Source organism: Prunus persica, chromosome G4 (genome assembly GCF_000346465.2).
Source record: "Prunus persica cultivar Lovell chromosome G4, Prunus_persica_NCBIv2, whole genome shotgun sequence".
In the NCBI taxonomy this organism is placed as follows: Eukaryota; Viridiplantae; Streptophyta; class Magnoliopsida; order Rosales; family Rosaceae; genus Prunus; species Prunus persica.
The window spans coordinates 14,589,179-14,608,000 of NC_034012.1; the positions used below are offsets into that span (position 1 = coordinate 14,589,179).

General features: G+C 36.8%; 2 protein-coding genes across 2 annotated transcripts; both read left to right on the plus strand.

Moving 5' to 3' along the window:
* LOC18780219 (glycerophosphodiester phosphodiesterase GDPDL3) lies at positions 3,407-10,233 on the plus strand. The gene is made up of 9 exons (XM_007214583.2): positions 3,407-3,715; positions 4,528-4,821; positions 6,051-6,166; positions 6,281-6,782; positions 7,106-7,144; positions 7,257-7,541; positions 8,130-8,272; positions 8,696-9,179; positions 9,583-10,233. The coding sequence occupies exons 1-9, from the start codon at positions 3,607-3,609 to the stop codon at positions 9,879-9,881; spliced, it is 2,271 nt and encodes a 756-aa protein (XP_007214645.1). The 5' UTR covers positions 3,407-3,606; the 3' UTR covers positions 9,882-10,233.
* LOC109948639 (exopolygalacturonase-like) lies at positions 11,696-13,829 on the plus strand. The gene is made up of 4 exons (XM_020562317.1): positions 11,696-11,830; positions 11,936-12,247; positions 12,795-13,307; positions 13,587-13,829. The coding sequence occupies exons 1-4, from the start codon at positions 11,696-11,698 to the stop codon at positions 13,827-13,829; spliced, it is 1,203 nt and encodes a 400-aa protein (XP_020417906.1).

Here is an 18,822-nt window from a genome sequence, read left to right on the forward strand (position 1 = left end):
AGATTTTATTTCTTTCGAATGAACATCTGAAGAAAGAATCCATGGAGTGATCCTAACTCTGAGGGTTATTTGTTTTTGACAGAGAAAAGAGTTGTGATTTTGCTCTTGCAGGATATAACTAGATCATCAAGCGCTACATTATATTTATTGGGCCGATACGAGCTTGAATGATACTTGAGAAAAGTTTCTCCCACCTAAGGATGTAAGCAATATTTGTGTTATTATATGCTTATATACTTATTTGATATTTTATCTTGAAAGGTAACCAAATAGGGAGATAAGTCTGTTCCAAAAGAATGGCTTGTATGTATCCATGAATTATCAATGCAAATTTTACAGATTGCAAGTTGGATACATTGATAATACACTGCACAGATTAAAGTCCCATAAGAACAGAATATGGGTATAGCAGTGATCAATATGATGCACGCCTGTTGCGTAGCAAATGATGTGGATTGAAGTCCCGAAAGGACAATCCTTTGACATGTCAATATTGATATTATGCACGCCTAATGCGTAGCAAATTATATGGGTTAAAGTCCCATAATATGGGTTAAAGTCTCATAAATTAATTGACATGTATGTATTAATCTGTGGCATGCCTGCAGCATGACAGATATATGGGTTCTAAATGTTCCACCTCCCTAAATAGAGATTATCCACGCCCTACTGCTAAATAACGCTCCGATGGAGGTTATAATCCACATTTTCACATAATAAAAGCCCCATGAAGTGGCTTGGGTACCCAAAAGGCAAATAAATGCTTATAATTGATGCATGCGCATGCACATGAGAATGGTGGGATCATGAATTGATGAATGACAATTTTTGGTTTTGGAGTAGCTACTCAAATCATCAATGGGCTGTGTTGATTGGAACCACGTTCAATTATTAAATGTCGACAATATTATTGGCCAAAATGGAATGAGGTAATTCCATTATAGATGAGAATGAACGTGAAAGAACAAACCCACAGTACGAACCCCAAAAGATGTTAATACTGAAATTTATACTTGGGTGTTCGGAATAAAAGGGAATATACCTACTTTGTATGACACACTGTTTCTGGCAGAAACAAGGAATGTTGGGTTTTCTTCATATTTACAGATTCAATTGTGCTCCCCTTATTACACAATTACGGAGACCAACATATTATCTTTAAGGGTTATTAAATGCACGGAGCATATCGCCAGAAGCGATTTCCTAAAGATGTAGAAATAGCTGGGTAAAAGCTATATAATGTGTCATAAAGTTTAATCCCTTTTAAACAAAATCCGTTGAGAGGATTGACATTGCATAAAGCAAGTCCCTAAAGGACATGTGCTTGAAGCACAAAATTTGTACTCAATATTAATATGCATAAATTACCTCAGTGAGTACATTGATTATAATGTGATTGCAACACATTAAAGCTTCTGCAGAATTCACGAAATATTTGTCTCGACTTAAAAATCGAGCATTATGCCAACGAGATTCTTGCTTATACTAAGAAAGTATTGAAGCATTTTTATGAGGATTATCCGTTGGACACTTTAAGGATTTTCCGGAAGTATATTGGACCGTATATCGTATTTTCCAGATAGAGCTCAACTCCATCACCATCATTTTGGGATGATGTGAGGCATATTTGATGCTATCTCAGCATAACGCCATATACGAGCATATTTTTTTTTTTTTGAGTGAACTTACAAATAGCCCAAGTGTTATTAGATATGCGGACTCTGGAAATTTCTATGGTCGCATATTGAAAAAGCTAGTCATGAAGTTTTCTGGGGGAGATATTCATCAGGGGGAGCGTGGTTTTAATAAAGACCTTCATACACTGTACTCTTTTTCCTTCATCCAGGTTTTTATTCCACTGAATTTTTCCTGGTAAGGTTTTAACGAGGCAGTGTCGCTCAAGATTGATTCACAGAAGCAGTGTCAACTACGATATTCAGAAAGGTGATCAACAGTATGACTTAAAGATATTTTGTCAAGCATCAAGGGGAGCGTGCTATCAATAAAGATCTTTAAACACTGTACTCTTTTTCCTTCGTCCAGGTTTTTATCCCACTGGGTTTTTCCTGGCAAGGTTTTAACGAGGCAGTGTCGCACGCGTGTCAATATACACAGAATTTTATGTTACACATAGTTATGTACTCTTTTTCCCTTCGATCAATTTTTGTCCCACTGAGTTTTTACTGGCAAGGTTTTTAACGAGGCATATTCCATATCATTTGTGGTCTCCAAGGGGGAGTGTAATATATATATATATAGTGGAGCCCACCTCCATTAGAAGATGCTTGCCTATAAATAAGGCATCCCCTTCTACTTGTAATACATAGATATCAGAATGAGAAATCAGTTTCTATGCTCTCTCTGTATCTCAATTCCCTCTCTCTAATTCCTCTAGATTTATAACAGAGTTCAATTTTCCTGTTTCCATTTCTCCTGTTCCCACCTGTTTCCTTTTTATTTTGTTGACATGTGTCCTCACTTAACATGCCACAAAACACTGTTAACTTTGAATCAAATTATTTATAAATAAAAAAAACTCAAAATTGAAGTAAAAGATAAAACGCAGCAGCCACCCACTGGACCTCAACCGGCACCCACCACAACCACCCCACCCCAGTGGCGACAATTCCTTTTTATTTTTATAGATGCAATCATGGAGGCGTTGTTGTCTTTGGATTGCATTGATTTGGGAATAGCCAGGCCATGAAGAATATTTGTGGGACATGCGAAGAACAACTTCCTTCCAGTTTCAATCCTCACTCACACATGAAAAAACAAGAGTTTTCTTTGACTTAAAGAATCGGATATCCCTCCACCCCGGGAATGTCGAGGCAGAGGACGTGGTGAGGGTCTGGATCTGGTGTGGCGGTGCACAGAGAGAGAGAGAGAGAGAGAGAGAGAGGGCATGTTTGTTGCAATGAATGGACCATAAAAGATGAAGGCGTAGTTGTGGATTTGGATATGCTGCCATCGCTGCCTGGGACGGAGAAGATGAAGTGGCCGCGCTTTTGAATAAATTTATTTTAACATTTAATATTTTGTTAGTAAAAATGACACTTAACAGAATTCACCTTCTGTTAAGTTAGAGGACACATGTCAACAAAGTAAGAAGGAAACAGGTTGGGAACAGGAGAAATGGAAACAGGAAAATTGAACTCCTCAAAATGAGGCCAAGTTCCGACAAAGACCGTTGAGGCCTATTGCGCTCCCGGCTCACCGAAGCCGGCTCAGCTCGCTCACTGAAACAACGTGGAAGCGCGTAGTAATTAGACCAGGTTCTTCATTTGATGTAAACATTTCGTTTAATTAAATTAAACCAATACAACAAACCAAACATTAATTTAATTTAATTTATTAATTACAAAAAAATAAATTACGAATAAAAATTATATAAGTAAAGGCCCGGAAAAGCCAGCCTGAAAAGGTTCAGCAGAGCTCATTAACCTCTTCTCTCTCTCTCTCTCTCTCTCTCTACTCTCAACTCTCTCTTTCTCTGAGCTGAGCAAATCTCACACATTTTCCAAGAAGACCTGAACTGAACGACACCGTTTGGAGATCGCCGGAAGTTGTTGAGTTCTGTCACCGGCCGGCGAGGCCTCTCCGGCAATGTTTAACTCACGCGCTCTGGTTGTGCTAGCTCTTCTTCTCCACTCAGTGGTTGCTCTGGTCTCTGCTAAGGGATCTAACTCCACTAGTCAATGGAAAACACTTAGCGGTAAGCATCCATAATCTTCTGCTCTCAGGTTTCTCTCTCTGTGAGTGTGGCTCTCTTGCTTTCGTGTATTTTGCTTGTATTTTTTATTTTCTCCTCGGTTTTAATTTTGCCTTTGGTTGCTGGGAAAATGGAGGAAATTCTGAAACGGAAATTTGAGTTTTGTTTATTATTTCGGATTTTGTTGACGGTTTTGTTCCGTTGGTTCTCAAATTATGAAAGTGAGGGAAAAAATAGAAACTAGTTGTTCGGTATCTATATATAATGAGTGTGCATGTTTAAAGCAATTCACTACCAGTGTTTGAAATTAAGTCTACTGCTTCTTGCATATCGGGAATAAAAGTTTGCAAATTCATTATTCAAAGGAGAGGAAACTTCGAGAGCTTTGCATTTGTTTTTTTTTTTTTTTGGGGTAAAGCTTTCTCCCCTTGGTTTTTTTTTTTGGCAGCGGAAAGAAAGGCTTCTTGGTTTTATAAACAGAGAGGCTGAAAATGACATTGTGATAAAATTGGGTTTTCGTAAATATCTTGATTTTCAGGAATTGTGAAACAAGTATTTTAAACTGCAGTCCCTTTTAATTGTAAACATCCTGAAGAGACGATATTTTAAAAGTTGTCATAATTTCCAGTGGTCGGAGATGGAAAGCATTGCTGGAATTTATTACTGCTCCCAATTGGGAGTTTACATTGTAGTACAATTTTTGCATCATCAAACGTATGTAGGATTCAGACCGAAAAATAAGAACAACAAACATATGTAGTATTTTTCCCTCCACTTTATGTTCAGTGAACTAACTGGATTGATCTGGTTTGCAGGAGATGCTCCTTTGGTCATAGCACGTGGTGGCTTTTCAGGGCTCTTTCCTGGTTTTAGTTCAGCTGCGTTCAGTTTGGCATTGATCACGAGTGTACCTGATGTGGTCTTATGGTGTGACGTTCAGTTAACAAAGGATGAAGCTGGAATTTGCTTTCCAGATATCTTGCTGAATAATAATTCTGATGTTCAAGATGTTTTTGCAAAAAAGGATAAGACTTACTTAGTTAATGGGGCTAGTACCCATGGATGGTTTTCTGTGGATTATACTCTCAATGACCTAGCAAATGTCTTTGGTGAGTGCAAATTGTCTGAATCTGTTTCCCTTATATTGTTAATGGTCATCTTAACACTCTCTTGCATGTGCAATTTATTTGGAAATTGAAGGATATGCTTTATTCATGCTGTTTTTAAGGAAATGATTTTTTTTCCATTTATGTGTATGAGTCCATCATGGTACAAATGATTGAGAGGCCTTCACCAAGTCCCACAAGTGAATTTAACTTTTTTCCTGTCTTCTTCAGAGCAAATGGGCCACTCTGAACCCTTGCAAGAATTAGCTGGCCATGTTCCTCTATCATATTTTTCCCTGTCATTTTGGAACTCTGAATTGTTTGTTTTTAGAGTTTTTAAAACATTCAAGTGAATCATCATAGCTTGCCCTATATCAAGTGATGCAATTGATATTTGTGGTAGCTCTTATCTTAGAGCATCCACAATGGGAGGGTGTATGTTAAATATACACCCCTTGTCACCGGAATCATCTCCAATGGGGAGATGTAAAGGGTTGTAAGCATACATCACCACCATGGAGATGTAAAATAAAATGCACATTTGCATCTATTTTTACATGTTTTGCAGGCGGGACCCACTCGAGAAAAGAGAGGAAAAATTATACATCTTAGATTTACATCGTTTCCCATTGGAGCAAAAATATGTATTTACACCCCCCGGAGGTGTAAAGGGAATGTAAAAGTGGCTTTACACCCCCGAAAATACACCCCCCCCAACTGTGGATGCTCTTACAGTTTCCACACCAATCACCGAATATCCACGTTGCATCCAAGCTTATTTATTTCTTAAATCTGTTAAGGGATTTTTATTGGAAGGTCTCTAGTTTTACTTTGGTATTAAGACTGATGCCATGTCATTTACTGTTCAATTTAATTTCAAGTTGACTTTTCAAACTAAGTGAGGTAAAAATTTACTACTAAACCTAACCCTTGTTAGAAACCTAAAAATCTCAATAAGAATCCAAAATCATTTTAATAAAATCCAAACATGTTATGTCAGATATACATATGATATAGTATTTGTTATTATGGTGCATAATATAATTAGTCTTAAAACAAATATGTCATATACATATACAGTATACAGTATATAATAATATCATATGGAATGTGTATCACATCCCTCCTCCCCCACTACTATCTATTATGGCATTAGAAATGTATATATGCTAACTACGTCTTTTTGGTGGCATGCTCAATAATTTCTCACTGATTACTTGTTACCCATACAGTTACTCAAGGGATATATTCTCGAACTAATAAGTTTGATGGCAATTTGTACCCAATTCTCACTGTCGAAGATGTGGCTACGCAACTGAAACCACCAGGCTTATGGTTGAATGTTCAGGTATATGATACACTACAGCTCTCCCGTCTTTAAACTTGTGGATTTTTGTTTTAACCTTTTCATTTAGATTTGTAATCTGTTTGAAGCAACTTATTTTCTCTAATGCTTTTGCAGCACGATATATTCTTCTCACAACACAACTTGAGTATGAGAAACTATGTGCTTTCTGTATCTAGAAAAGTGGTTGTCAATTATATCTCATCACCAGAGGTGGCCTTCCTGAACAGTATTAAAGCACGTGTTAGTCCAAGTGCAACAAAGCTGGTCTTTCGGTTTCTGGGACAAGATGACACAGAGCCTTCAACCAAGCAAAATTATGGTTCTCTATTAAAGAATCTCACATATATCAAGACATTTGCCTCAGGAATTCTAATTCCCAAAACTTACATATGGCCGGTCACCACAGATCTTTATTTAGAACCTCACACTTCAATTGTTTTGGATGCTCATAAAGCAGGGCTAACCGTGTTTGCATCAGATTTTGTAAATGATGTACCTTTAGCCTACAATTACAGTTACGATCCAGTGTCTGAGTACCTGAATTTTGTTGACAATGGTGATTTCAGTGTTGATGGTGTGCTGTCTGACTTCCCAATAACTCCATCAGAGGCCATAGGTAACTTATTTTCTTCCTGTTCATAAGAATTGTGCTAAGCTACATGTTATTATGTGCAAATTTTCAAGTATTGGATTATTATTTTTTTATCTTTTACCAAATACCCTTTGAAAGAAAATTATATTTTTCTAATGCAGCATATTATGAACAATTTTTTTCTACAAGGATCCCGTTTCTAACTTATGTAAGGTAGTTATAGATGCTTCTCAGATGATCACAAGGATATCTTGGAGTCATAGTGCAAGTGCTAAATTTTTGTTGCTCATTCCAATTTAAGCATTAAAGTTCTGCTTGATGACGGTGTTATCTCTTAACTACTGCAGATTGTTTTGCTCACCTTGGAAATAATGCTTCAGGACAAGGTATGCCATTGTTTTAGCTGATTTTCACTTGGTCTAATTCTATATTTTATTGATGTGCACAAACATCTGAGCATTATTGCTAATCTATCCTTTCATCTTTCTCATGCTCCAGCCAAGCCTTTGGTTATCTCGAAATATGGTGCAAGTGGAGACTTCCCTAGTTGTACTGACTTGGCATACTCAAAAGCAATTGCAGATGGTGTAGATGTACTTGATTGTCCCGTCCAAATTTCCAGGGATGGCATACCATTTTGCTCGAGCTCTATAAATCTTATAGATAGCACAACAGTTGCTCAATCAAGGTTTAGCAACCTCACAACAGTTATTCCAAAAATTAAGGCTGGCAGTGGAATATATACGTTTAGCCTAACATGGGAAGACATTAAAAGCCTGACCCGTAAGTTGAAATAGAATTTCATTTGCTTGCTTTTCAGTGTGGTGCCTTCAACTTTTATTGTTTGATTTATTTCTCTGATCTCTTCACAAACCATAGAATCTTTTAGGGTATAAGAGATGTCGTACGTAAATTCATTTCACACATTATGGTTGGACTCGAGGTAAAATGTTTTACTTTTTTTTTTATATCGGAGACTGGGGATAAATATTCTTCCTTTTTTCTTCTAAATGATTTACTGGAAAAAAGCCTACCAACTTTCTAATACAGTTGTATGTCTTGAGTGCTACTCTGTTTTTACTTTACACATAAGTGGTAAGAATCTTCTAAGTACTGTGGACTCCAGAGGAAGAACACACATGAAAACTTGGCTTGGCGTCCTAAATCCTTATATTCCATGTAGAGAGACCCTTTCAAGAATGTTTGTCCTCACCACTCTTCTAATTTTGCTCTTACATGTTTACCTGTACTACTCAACTGGCATATTCTATTAATTGTACCTCAGAAGAATTCATGAACAAGAACTTTTTTCTTGAACAATAATTTTACATTCCTGTGTTAAATTTTAGTTGTTTCCTGTTTTAACTGCAGCAATTATATCAAATCCCTGGTCAACGTACACATTGTACCGGAGTCCAAGGACCAAAAATGCTGGCAAGTACTTGACATTATCTGATTTTTTGACCTTGGCACAGAAATCGAGCTCTCTCTCTGGTGTCCTGATCGGCATAGAGGTCGGTATTTTCTCAAAATTTCACTGCTTGGTCTATCATTTCATGCTTTGATTGTTCGAAGATTCAGTATATCTTTTTCCTAATTGGGACTCCAAATAAACTTTCACTGTGTCTACCATGACTATGTCATTGTCATTCTCTCTTCTTTCTCTTCCTGTGCTACTTTCCTTACAACTTCAAACATGGGCTTGGGGATCTTATTGAACTAGGTGGATCTGAGTGAACTAACTAATGGTTGCAAATATGGCTGATACAAGTGGAGTTACATTGTAAATGTCTCATCTACAGTCATTTGATTTGAACAGTGGGCTGGCTTGATGCTCAAAATTCTCTCTTTATGGTCCAAAGTGACTTTTGTGCATTGCTACCCATATTCAAAGCTTTCTTATGATGGTGACATTTTATAGTACTGTTTTCTTTCAGCATGCAACGTATCTTGCAGAGGAGCAGGGATTAAGTGTAACTGATAAAGTCATTGCTGCATTGAGAAAAGCTGGTTTGGATAATTGGACAGCGCCAGATGTCAAGATTCAGTCCACTAATAGTTCTGTTCTAATGAAATTTAAAGAGAAAACCAATTATGGACGTGTTTACAAGATTGAAGAGAATATTGGTGATGCCCTTAGTTCATCTATTGAGGACATCAAGAAGTTTGCTGATTCTGTGGTCATCAACAAGGCCTCTATCTTTCCTGAAACTCAGGCATTCATCACTAGAGTAACTGATGTTGTACCAAAACTAAAAGCAGCCAAGCTTCCGGTTTATGTTGAACTCTTCAGCAATGAGTTTGTATCTCAAGCATGGGACTTCTTCTCAGATCCAACTGTGGAGATCAATTCATTTGTCTTGGCGGTCAATATTGATGGTGTTATCACGGACTTCCCAAAAACGGCTGCGAGATACAAAAGTAAGTGTGTACTTCTATACAATCGTTTGCTGTTTGAATGATGTTGGATGCATTAGCACTCTGTAGCTTATTATTGTTCTGCAAATCCATTGTTCTTGTGGTATTACTGTGACATTTTGATGCAATTAACCTTTCAAGTGATCAAATGTATGTTAAATTTCGGGAAACTTAATATATGTTGGTGTTATAAAGTGCTCTTATGCCTCAGATATTCTACCAAGTCAGTTTTATGCTTATTAAAATATAGATAAAGAATTTATCACTAACAGCAATTTTTTATAGCTTGTCCTTTTATATATTTTTTACTGTTTGAGGCATCATTTGGGGTGAAATAAGCTGTCTTAAGGGCTATCCATGTGTGCTGATCAATAGTAACTAATATTTTGGTGCGTGATTGTTGTAGGGAACCGGTGTTTAAGTGAAAAAGTACCACCTAGCTACATGACCCCCGTTCAGGCAGCCAGTTTGATACAAGTTGTGACTGCTGATTACTTGCCACCTGCAGAGGCCCCAAATCCACCCCTTACAGCTACTGATGTGATCGAGCCACCTTTGCCTTCAGTTGAACCAGGCCTAGCTCCTGGCCCAACTGGTAGTTCTACAGTAGGAGCTCCACCGCCACCGAACAGGCAGCCTAAGATTGCTGCTGGCTTCTTTCTCTCAAGTCTGGCTATGCTTATTGCCACTCTTTTCTTGCTCTGAAATTGCGGTCTTGTAACTTTCCCATCTCATTGCTCTTGCTTGGAGCTTTTTGCCGAAAGAATATACAGGGCTGATCATTTATTTTTTTATTTTTCATCGTTAATTTTATTACCGAACAGCTGTGTATTCAGGCATTTGATGTTGTAGGTAATGCTCATTCTTCCTCTCCTCGTAAATTAAGGATACAGAGACTCTGAAACCACGTAGAAGTAGATATCATATCATCATCATCGGAATTGATCTTTTCTTTTTATTTGTTTTTGGTGGGTGTAATTGTACTCGTGAGATATTCTTTGGTCTGTTTGTACTAAGAAATATGGAAAATTGGGATTGTAAAACCCTTTCTTTTTAATTTTGGCACGTTCTAAATGGACCCTAAATTGCTCACTAACCCAAAAAAATCAAATTTATCCTAAATGCTTTCATTTTACCCTTTAACAAAAAAGAAAAAACAGAAAAAAAAGAAAAGACAAGAGAAAGTTAAACAGAAGATTGGAATTTGGAACTGATCGGTATCAGATCCTAATTATCAACGGGGTGTTAGTTGAATTGGCCCAAACTTTTGGTGTGCTCGCAAATAGTCCTGGGGTCCCTGTGTGTGAGTTTCCCCGTCTCTTTCTAACATTGGGAAAAAAATAAATAGATCAGATCCTAATTGTTCAAGGATTTATGTTGTAATTTGCTTTTATGAATAGTACGAAGGAAATACAAGCTCATTTGAAGCCATGACTCAAGTTGATGTTCTAAAAAGGCTATCTATTGCCATTGATTCATTGCCACCGACTTACGGGCAACCTTCATTTATACATGTGTGTTGCCCTTTGTAGAGAGAATCACTCACATTAATTTCTTTGTATTTCTGGTTCAATACCCATTTTTATGCATGCGTGTTGACTTTGCACAAAGAGGTTATGATAGGAGTCCAGGAAATTAATTAGTAGGGTGGGATTTAATTAAGCCCTTGAAATAATTAAGTGAGTGATTGGAGTTAAAGCATAATATATATACATATATGTATATAATTACCCTACTCCTATTGTAATGTCCTGCACTTGATTCTTCCTTCCCTAATATCGCTTGTACCAATACAACATTATAATACTAATTGTCAAAAAAGTAATAAGAACATATTTGAGTTGAAGTCCCACGAGATTGTGTTGTCGTCTACAAAAGAATATATAATATTGAGAAATGTTACACTTACCACATTTTTATCTTATATTTCTGTACCTCATGATATGGCATGTCCATATCACATGCCACATCAATAAAATCAATAAAGTGTATTTTAATAAAAAAAAATTTAATTAACAGTGTTTTTTAAAGTGTTAATAAATCATAAAAGAAAAAGTTAAATAAATTTAATTGATCATATATATATATATATATATATATCTAATAAAGAAGAGGATTTAATTCAAAATTTGTTTTGTCTTCCAGCATATACGTTGACTTTCTCTAATAGCAAATCAAATCTCCTTTATAAAGAAAAAAAATAAAAATTACAAAAACGTCTATGTTGGAAGAAGAAGAAAGCGTACCATAGGCAGTAATGCTATCATATTCAATAAATTTAGGCTTAAAATCAACCTTACAATTAGCCTTTCTTCTGATACATATCAAATATAAGCAAATTAATAAAAAATAAAAAAATTTAATTTGCGATTAATCCCCCTTAAAACAAGCTAATTAATTAAAGCAAAAAAAAAAAAAAAAAATCTTTTGGCAGTACCATTCCATTTCTATATGCACAAACAGCCTATAAAAAAAACGCATATGCATTGTAGACATATGAATTGAACACTTGCAGAAAAATGGGCTCCAAATTTGTGCAATTTGTTTGCCTAGTGTTCTTGCTAGTATCCATTGTCAAAGTTGGAGCTCAGCAAGCAGTTTTTGATGTGATGAATCACGGCGGCGTTACGGATGGAAAAACTGATAACAGCAAGGTAATTGTTATGAGTTTATCTTAATCCAGAATTAAGATTATGATGAAGATGTAAATTTGTTTAGTCTAATTAATTAATTATTTTATTTTTAATTTTTATTTCTAGGTTTTCACTGATGTATGGAATCAAGCTTGCCAAAACAATGGAGGTGGTGTGGTCTTATTTCCAACCGGGACATACTTTGTGGAACCAGTGGTTTTGTATGGGGGATGCAAGGGACCAATTGGGGTGCAGATAGAGGGGACCCTACTGGCTCCCGAGGAGCTGGAATCTTCGGTTGATATCGACCATTGGATCGCCTTCCAATACGTTGATAACTTGGTAATCAATGGTGGTGGTTCACTTGATGGACAAGGACCCTCTGCTTGGCCCTTCAACGACTGCTTGAAAAATCCACAATGCAAGCGACTTCCTACTGTAAGTTCTTGCGCTTGATTTGTTCAAAATATATGTCACTGTATCATGGTCTTGCATGAGAAATGAGCTTTTATGAATTTTTCTAATTAAGTATTGCTAAGAGAGTGCAATGAACTACGATATGAATTACTTCTCTAATAGAGTTAAGATATACTCGTATAAACGCTCTCTTTCTCTATTAGAGATTTACATACTTTATTCATAAATATGATTGTGGAGAGACTTATTATTTTTTATATAGAACAAGCATAGATATTATTTGATGTACAAAGCAACGATGTGTTGAATATATATAAGTAAAAAACTTCTTCAATAACCAAACACAACAAAATGTTGAATTGATATGGAGAGACTTAACATTTTAAAATGTAGTTCATGTATGTTTTAAAATTACGCATAATTATTGTAATCAAATTTAATTGACTGTATTTTTTTCACATAATGTGGGAAAGTATTACGGTTAGAAAATATGAGTTTGTTAGCATTATTTCTTTTTAATATGTATGCCCATTCTAATGTTTGTGTTTCCTCTTTTCTTTTTGGTCAGTCACTGCGATTGGATTTCGTCACTAATGCAAGCATAGATCGCATAACATCGATCAACAGCAAGAACGTGCACATCAACATTTTCGCATCCCAAAACATAACAATTAGCAACATCAAGATATCAGCTCCCGGCGACAGCCCCAACACCGACGGCATCCACCTTGGTTCATCACACAATATCCAGATCTTGGACTCGGTGATCGCCACTGGCGACGATTGCATATCCTTTAGCACCGGAACAAACAACGTGAACATTAGCGGCGTTCGCTGTGGACCGGGCCACGGAATCAGCATTGGAAGCCTTGGCAAGGTTGATGGTGACGATGTTTCATTCGTGGACATAAGAAACTGCAGTTTCGTCGGCACTCAAAATGGAGTGAGAGTCAAAACATGGGCTCCCTCTGAAGCAGGCACAGTTTCACATCTTAACGTTGAGAACATTGAAATGGATAATGTCGAAAACCCTATCATCATCGATCAACAATATTGCCCTTCTCGTAGTTGCAATGCAGAGGTAAGTGATAACTATAAACTATGTGACATGTGAGTTAATACCTATGATTAATTATTTTAATTAAAATGTTAAGAATTGAAATTGATTCCCTTCCAGATATATATGCTCATTAAAATCATTCCGTTACTTTCTATCATCAACTCATTCGTTCCATAGAAGCTGCGTGGGAACCAAAGTTGTTAAGAGATTGATGATAGAAATGGAAAGCTTTAATGAGGATAAATATAGTTGATTATAAATGTATACAATTGGGTTAATTGCTTTTTTTATTGTGTGCAGGAATTCTCCAAAGTTCAGATTAAAGATGTTAAGTTTAAAAACATTTGGGGAACTTCAAGCACAAAATATGTTGTTACTCTCAAATGTAGCCAAACTTCACCCTGCCAGGAGATTGAGCTGACGGACATCAACCTAAATTACAATGGTCTTGAAGGATCGGGTGTATCAGCATGCTCAAACGTAGAAGTTGAAGCTTATGGCCAACAAACACCCCCGGCTTGCACAGAAAAGATAATGATGTAAGGCCCCCAAAACCAAACAAAAAAACGTGAATTAGGCCAGTTAACTAGGATAGTGAGCCTAACCTCTTTGTACCAAAGTTTGAATCCTCCTATTTAGTATATTAGATTAATTTAGAGTAATTTAGACTATCGTTGTATTTAAAAAAGAAGAAGAGGTTTTTGCACATATACCACCTGGACTAAAGAGGTTGTGTGTAAATACCACCTAGAATTTTTTTTTTTTTTTTGGGTTAATGTCACACCTAAACTTTGCATTCAATTAAGGACTACACAAATTTGATTTTATCAATTAAATAAAAAGGACACTGAATAATAGGGTCCACTGTAATTCTTTATGCAAGTCTTCAACCTATAGTTGTTTTTTTTGGAAGGAAAATTCTTTGATTTGGTAGGAAATACAAAAGTTGTGGACTTTGATGGTTTCTTGAGTAGTTTCTATGACAAATTCAATTCCAGTTAAGGTTTTCTTCTCAACTTCCAAAAAAAAAAAAAAAAAGAGCAGTAGTTACTAAATTTTGCGTGACTATTGCCCCTATTAGTTACCATTTTTAGTGACAAAAGCCAACAGTGACGATGGAGTTACAATTAGAGCGTTCCTTACACGCCTCCGAACTTTTGCTCTTTGTTACGAATGATAAGAGTTTGGTGACACAAATTATTGACATTCTGTAGCTGTAATTAAGAGCTGAATATCATTTCAAATCATAATATTTTATTATTTTGTTTGATTTGACTGACAAATATTAATTCTCGTATTTATATTTGTATTTGTATAATAAGTGAGTGTATAGCTTGTGTATTATATTCCTTAAAAAAAACAATTTCTAATTACCTTTCATTTTCCAAAAAATAATTCAAAAGATTATATTAGCCAATTTTATAACATTTTGTTCAAAGTCAACAGTATTTCCATTCAGGAATCCAAATTCAAGCTCTGTCTCTGTGTAAATACATAAGGCAAGGCCTTGCAAAGGTAACTGCGAGCAAGTATTGAGCAATTCCATCCTTCCTTCCCACAACTGAATCATTAATAGATCCTGAAAGAGATTTTATTTACCGTCTACTAATATCAGTATTTTCAGTTTGGTATATAATGAAGAACAAAAATAACTTAACCTTTGAATCCAGCAATAGCAACATGTCTGTACAACCATATTATATCTCTCTCCAATCTCATCGCATGTCTTCCTGCAAAGAATATATAAAAACAAAATATTGAATTTAAAACTAAACATTTTTCTTCATTTTCTCAGCAACCAAACAAAAAATATAGCGAGGATTTTGCTAACCATGGTTGCTTAGAGCAGCTCCATCGCTGCTATCAAACCGGGCCAAAGGCCCCCCGAGACAGCCCAGACGAGCTCCAGCGGTGCAGACGAAGCCCGGGCAAGCTGCGGGTCCCACGAGCCCGGGCAGGCCCAAGGGCGAAATTAGACTGGGCTCGAGCTCGAGTTTGGTGACGTCAGCGCTGACGTCACCACACGCTGGCTCCAACGGGAAGATGCCACGTGTTGCCACCGGGTGTCTCCGATTGATTTTTTTCCAGAAATCCTACGGTTCTCATTTTTTTGGCTAAAAAAATTTAAAAAAAATCCTAAAAAATCTGAAAAAATTCTGAAATTTTTTTTAAAAAAATACCAAAAAAGTATGTATTTTTTTCCTATAAATACCTAACCATTTTATCTACTTTCAACACCAAATCTTCATACAATTTCTTCTCCATACAATATTTTCTACTCTCCACTCACATTACTCATTTTCCACACCAATTCTCCATACAAACTCATCTCCTTCCAATATTTTTTACTCTCTACTCATATTTTCCACTTTCCACACCAATTCCATACAAACTCTTCTCCTTCCAATATTTTTTTTACTATCCACTCACATTTTTGTACTACTTTCCATTTGTAGAAAATAAACAAATGGCATCTTCTGTCGAAATCAGAGGCTCGTGGTCAACCCAGGAAGATATTGCGTTGTACGAGTCTTGGGTGAACGTTAGTCATGACCCTATCACGGGCAATGAGATGAAGTTCCATCATATGTGGAGCAAAATTCATGGAGAATTTTGTCAATGATCGGGTTCCATTCGGACCGAAATGGCTTTGTCTAGTAGATGGAAACTTCTAAACAAAGAGTTAGGGAAATGGAGAAATGCCTTGACAAAAGCAAGGGAGAACATTCGGAGCGGTCAAAATCTTTCCGATGAGGTAAAATATTTTTAATTGCCATTTTAATCAATTTAATGTAACTTTTTTTTATTGCATATTATATTTCTTTTTGTTGCACAATGTTTATTTTATTTTTGCATTTTCTAATTGGCTTTATTTATTTACATAATCAATTTTATTCTTGCATTTCAAAATAGTTTATAATTTCATGCATAATCTTTATTTTTGTTTTTGCATTTTCAATTTGTCTATATTTATTTACATAATCAATTTTATTCTTGCATTTCAAAATAGTTTATAATTTCTTGCATTGTATATTTTTTTAATGCACTTCCAATTATTTATTTTGAATAGATCATACAAGCACAAATGTGGTTCGGTGCCACGAGGCAAGGGAAAAAAAGTTTTGTGCATTTCCAATGTTGAGAAATTGTCAAGGATTGTTCCAGATTCAAAATTATTCCTACCGCACCCCCGGGTTGTGTTGCATGAGACGCCTCTCCACGAATCGCCATCAACCGATTCGCCATTGGACTCCCCAATGAAAACGGAGTCACCACTCCCACGTCCGCCGAGACCTATTGGGAGAAAGGCGGCAAAGGCCAAGAGAGGGGCCACTTCGAACATTGATTGTGTTCAAATATTCGAGCAAATAGCTAAGAACAACTCTCTAAGATATGAGAGAGACTTGAAGAGAGATGAAGCGGACAAGACACGATTGGAAGCCTTTGCAATTGAAAAGCAACATGCAAAAGAAAAAGACGACGATGAGAGAGAGATGAAAATCATGGCCATGGATACGAGCCATATGCCTCCTGAAACAAAGGCCTATTGGAAGTATAAACGAAGGGATGTGATGAGAAGAAAACTTTTCCATGACGACGGCCCTAGCAATACAATTTGGCTAAATGATGAAAACCATTAGATTGTATTGTTGTATTTTTTTATAATTGTTGTATTTTTTTTAAATTGTTGTATTATCCTTTAATTTGTTGTATTGTTTCTTTTTTATTCAATCAAAAAAGCATTCTATAATTGGACTATTTATTAAAAACATTTGAGCATTCCTCACAAAGATTAATTAAAAACAAACCTTCATTTATTGCAAACAACACACAAAACAAACCATACATAAAAGCATAATAATAAAAAAGACCTCGCAATAATTCCACAAAACACCACACACAAAAACAAAGCATAATTAAAAAACAAAGCATAATTCCAAACAAAGCACGAATCTAGCCTTCATCCATTGTGATTGCCTTTCATCTGCCACAAGTGCTCGATCAAGTCAACTTGACGTCTTTCGTGAACATATGAAGATTTCATTTCTTGATAACGATCAATCATGGGGTTGTTGAATCCACCATCCCGAAGTAATGGTTCGGGCTCCATTGGTAGTCCATTTGGTCTCATTGGCCTTTCATATATATTCTTGTCAACGCCGTGTTCATAGGATTGGGTTCAAACACCTCTGGAGCATCGTAGTCATACTCATCCTCCACAATCATGTTGTGGAGGATGATGCAAGTCATCATAATACTCCGCAGGACCTCCTCATCTAGCATCCGAGCAGCACCCCTAATAATTGCCCAACGAGCTTGCAAGATACCGAAACACCTTTCCACGTCTTTCATGTAGCCTTCTTGAAAGGCAGCAAAACTTCTTTCCTTCTCGGATCGGGGATTCGGAATTGTTTTCACGAATGTCGTCCACCTAGGATAAATTCCGTTGGCAAGGTAGTACGCACCCGAGTATACGGTATTGTTGATTTGGTATGTGACCTGGGGGGAATGACCTCGCAATACCTCGTCAAACACCGGGGATTGACCAAGGACATTGAGGTCATTCTGAGATTCGACAACCCCGAAAAAGGCATGCCAAACCCAAGTGTCGAATGAAGCGACGGCCTCCAAAATGATACTTTTTTGGCCTTCCGATTCCCATACTCTCCTTGCCATGCAGTAAGACAATTCTTCCACTGCCAATGCATGCAATCGATGCTTCTAATCATTCCTGGGAAACCTCAAGCCTCGCCTTTTTGTAGAAGCCTTTGCAGGTCCATCGGAGTGGGTTTGCAAAGGTACTCCCTCGTGTTCAAATTTTTCACTGCATCAGAGAATCTCACCAAGCACTCTAGGATAGTAGATTTTCCCATCCTTGCAATCTCATCCACCTGCTCTGCAGATGCCCTATAAGCAAGCATCCGCAAAGCAGCTGTAAGTTTTTGCTCCGGGATAAGACTCAAAACTCCAACAGCATCATGCTTTTGAATGAAGTATGTGTCGTAATTACAAATATCATGCATGATTTTTTGGAACAAATGTGGCTGCATTCTATATCTCTCTCGAAACTTAGAAACTGGATATAACGAATTTGGGATAAAGTAATCCTCCAAGAGATTCTTACCCCGAGACTCTCTGCGTCTGTCCACATTCGGGGCACGACGACGATGGTGTTAGCTTGATTGATTCATCATACACACCGCCGCTGCTACAAGCATTTCTTCCTCTTCTTCATCGGCGTCCCGATCTTCTTCCTCACGTCTACGCCGGATTTCTTCCCATTCTTTCTGTTGCCTCTCCAACACCCTCCTGAATTTTGACATTGAGAGTATAATGTGTTTTGTAAAATCTGAGAAATGAAGGAATATATAAGAGATGGTGTGAGAGGAGTGGTGTTGATGGTGTAGTTTTATAGAGGGATTCAGAAGATAGAGATGACATGTGACACAATTTTAGAGGGTGAAAATCTTATCTGAAATCTGAGATCACTATTTGTAAAAAAATATCTGAAAATCTTATCAGACATGGGACACGT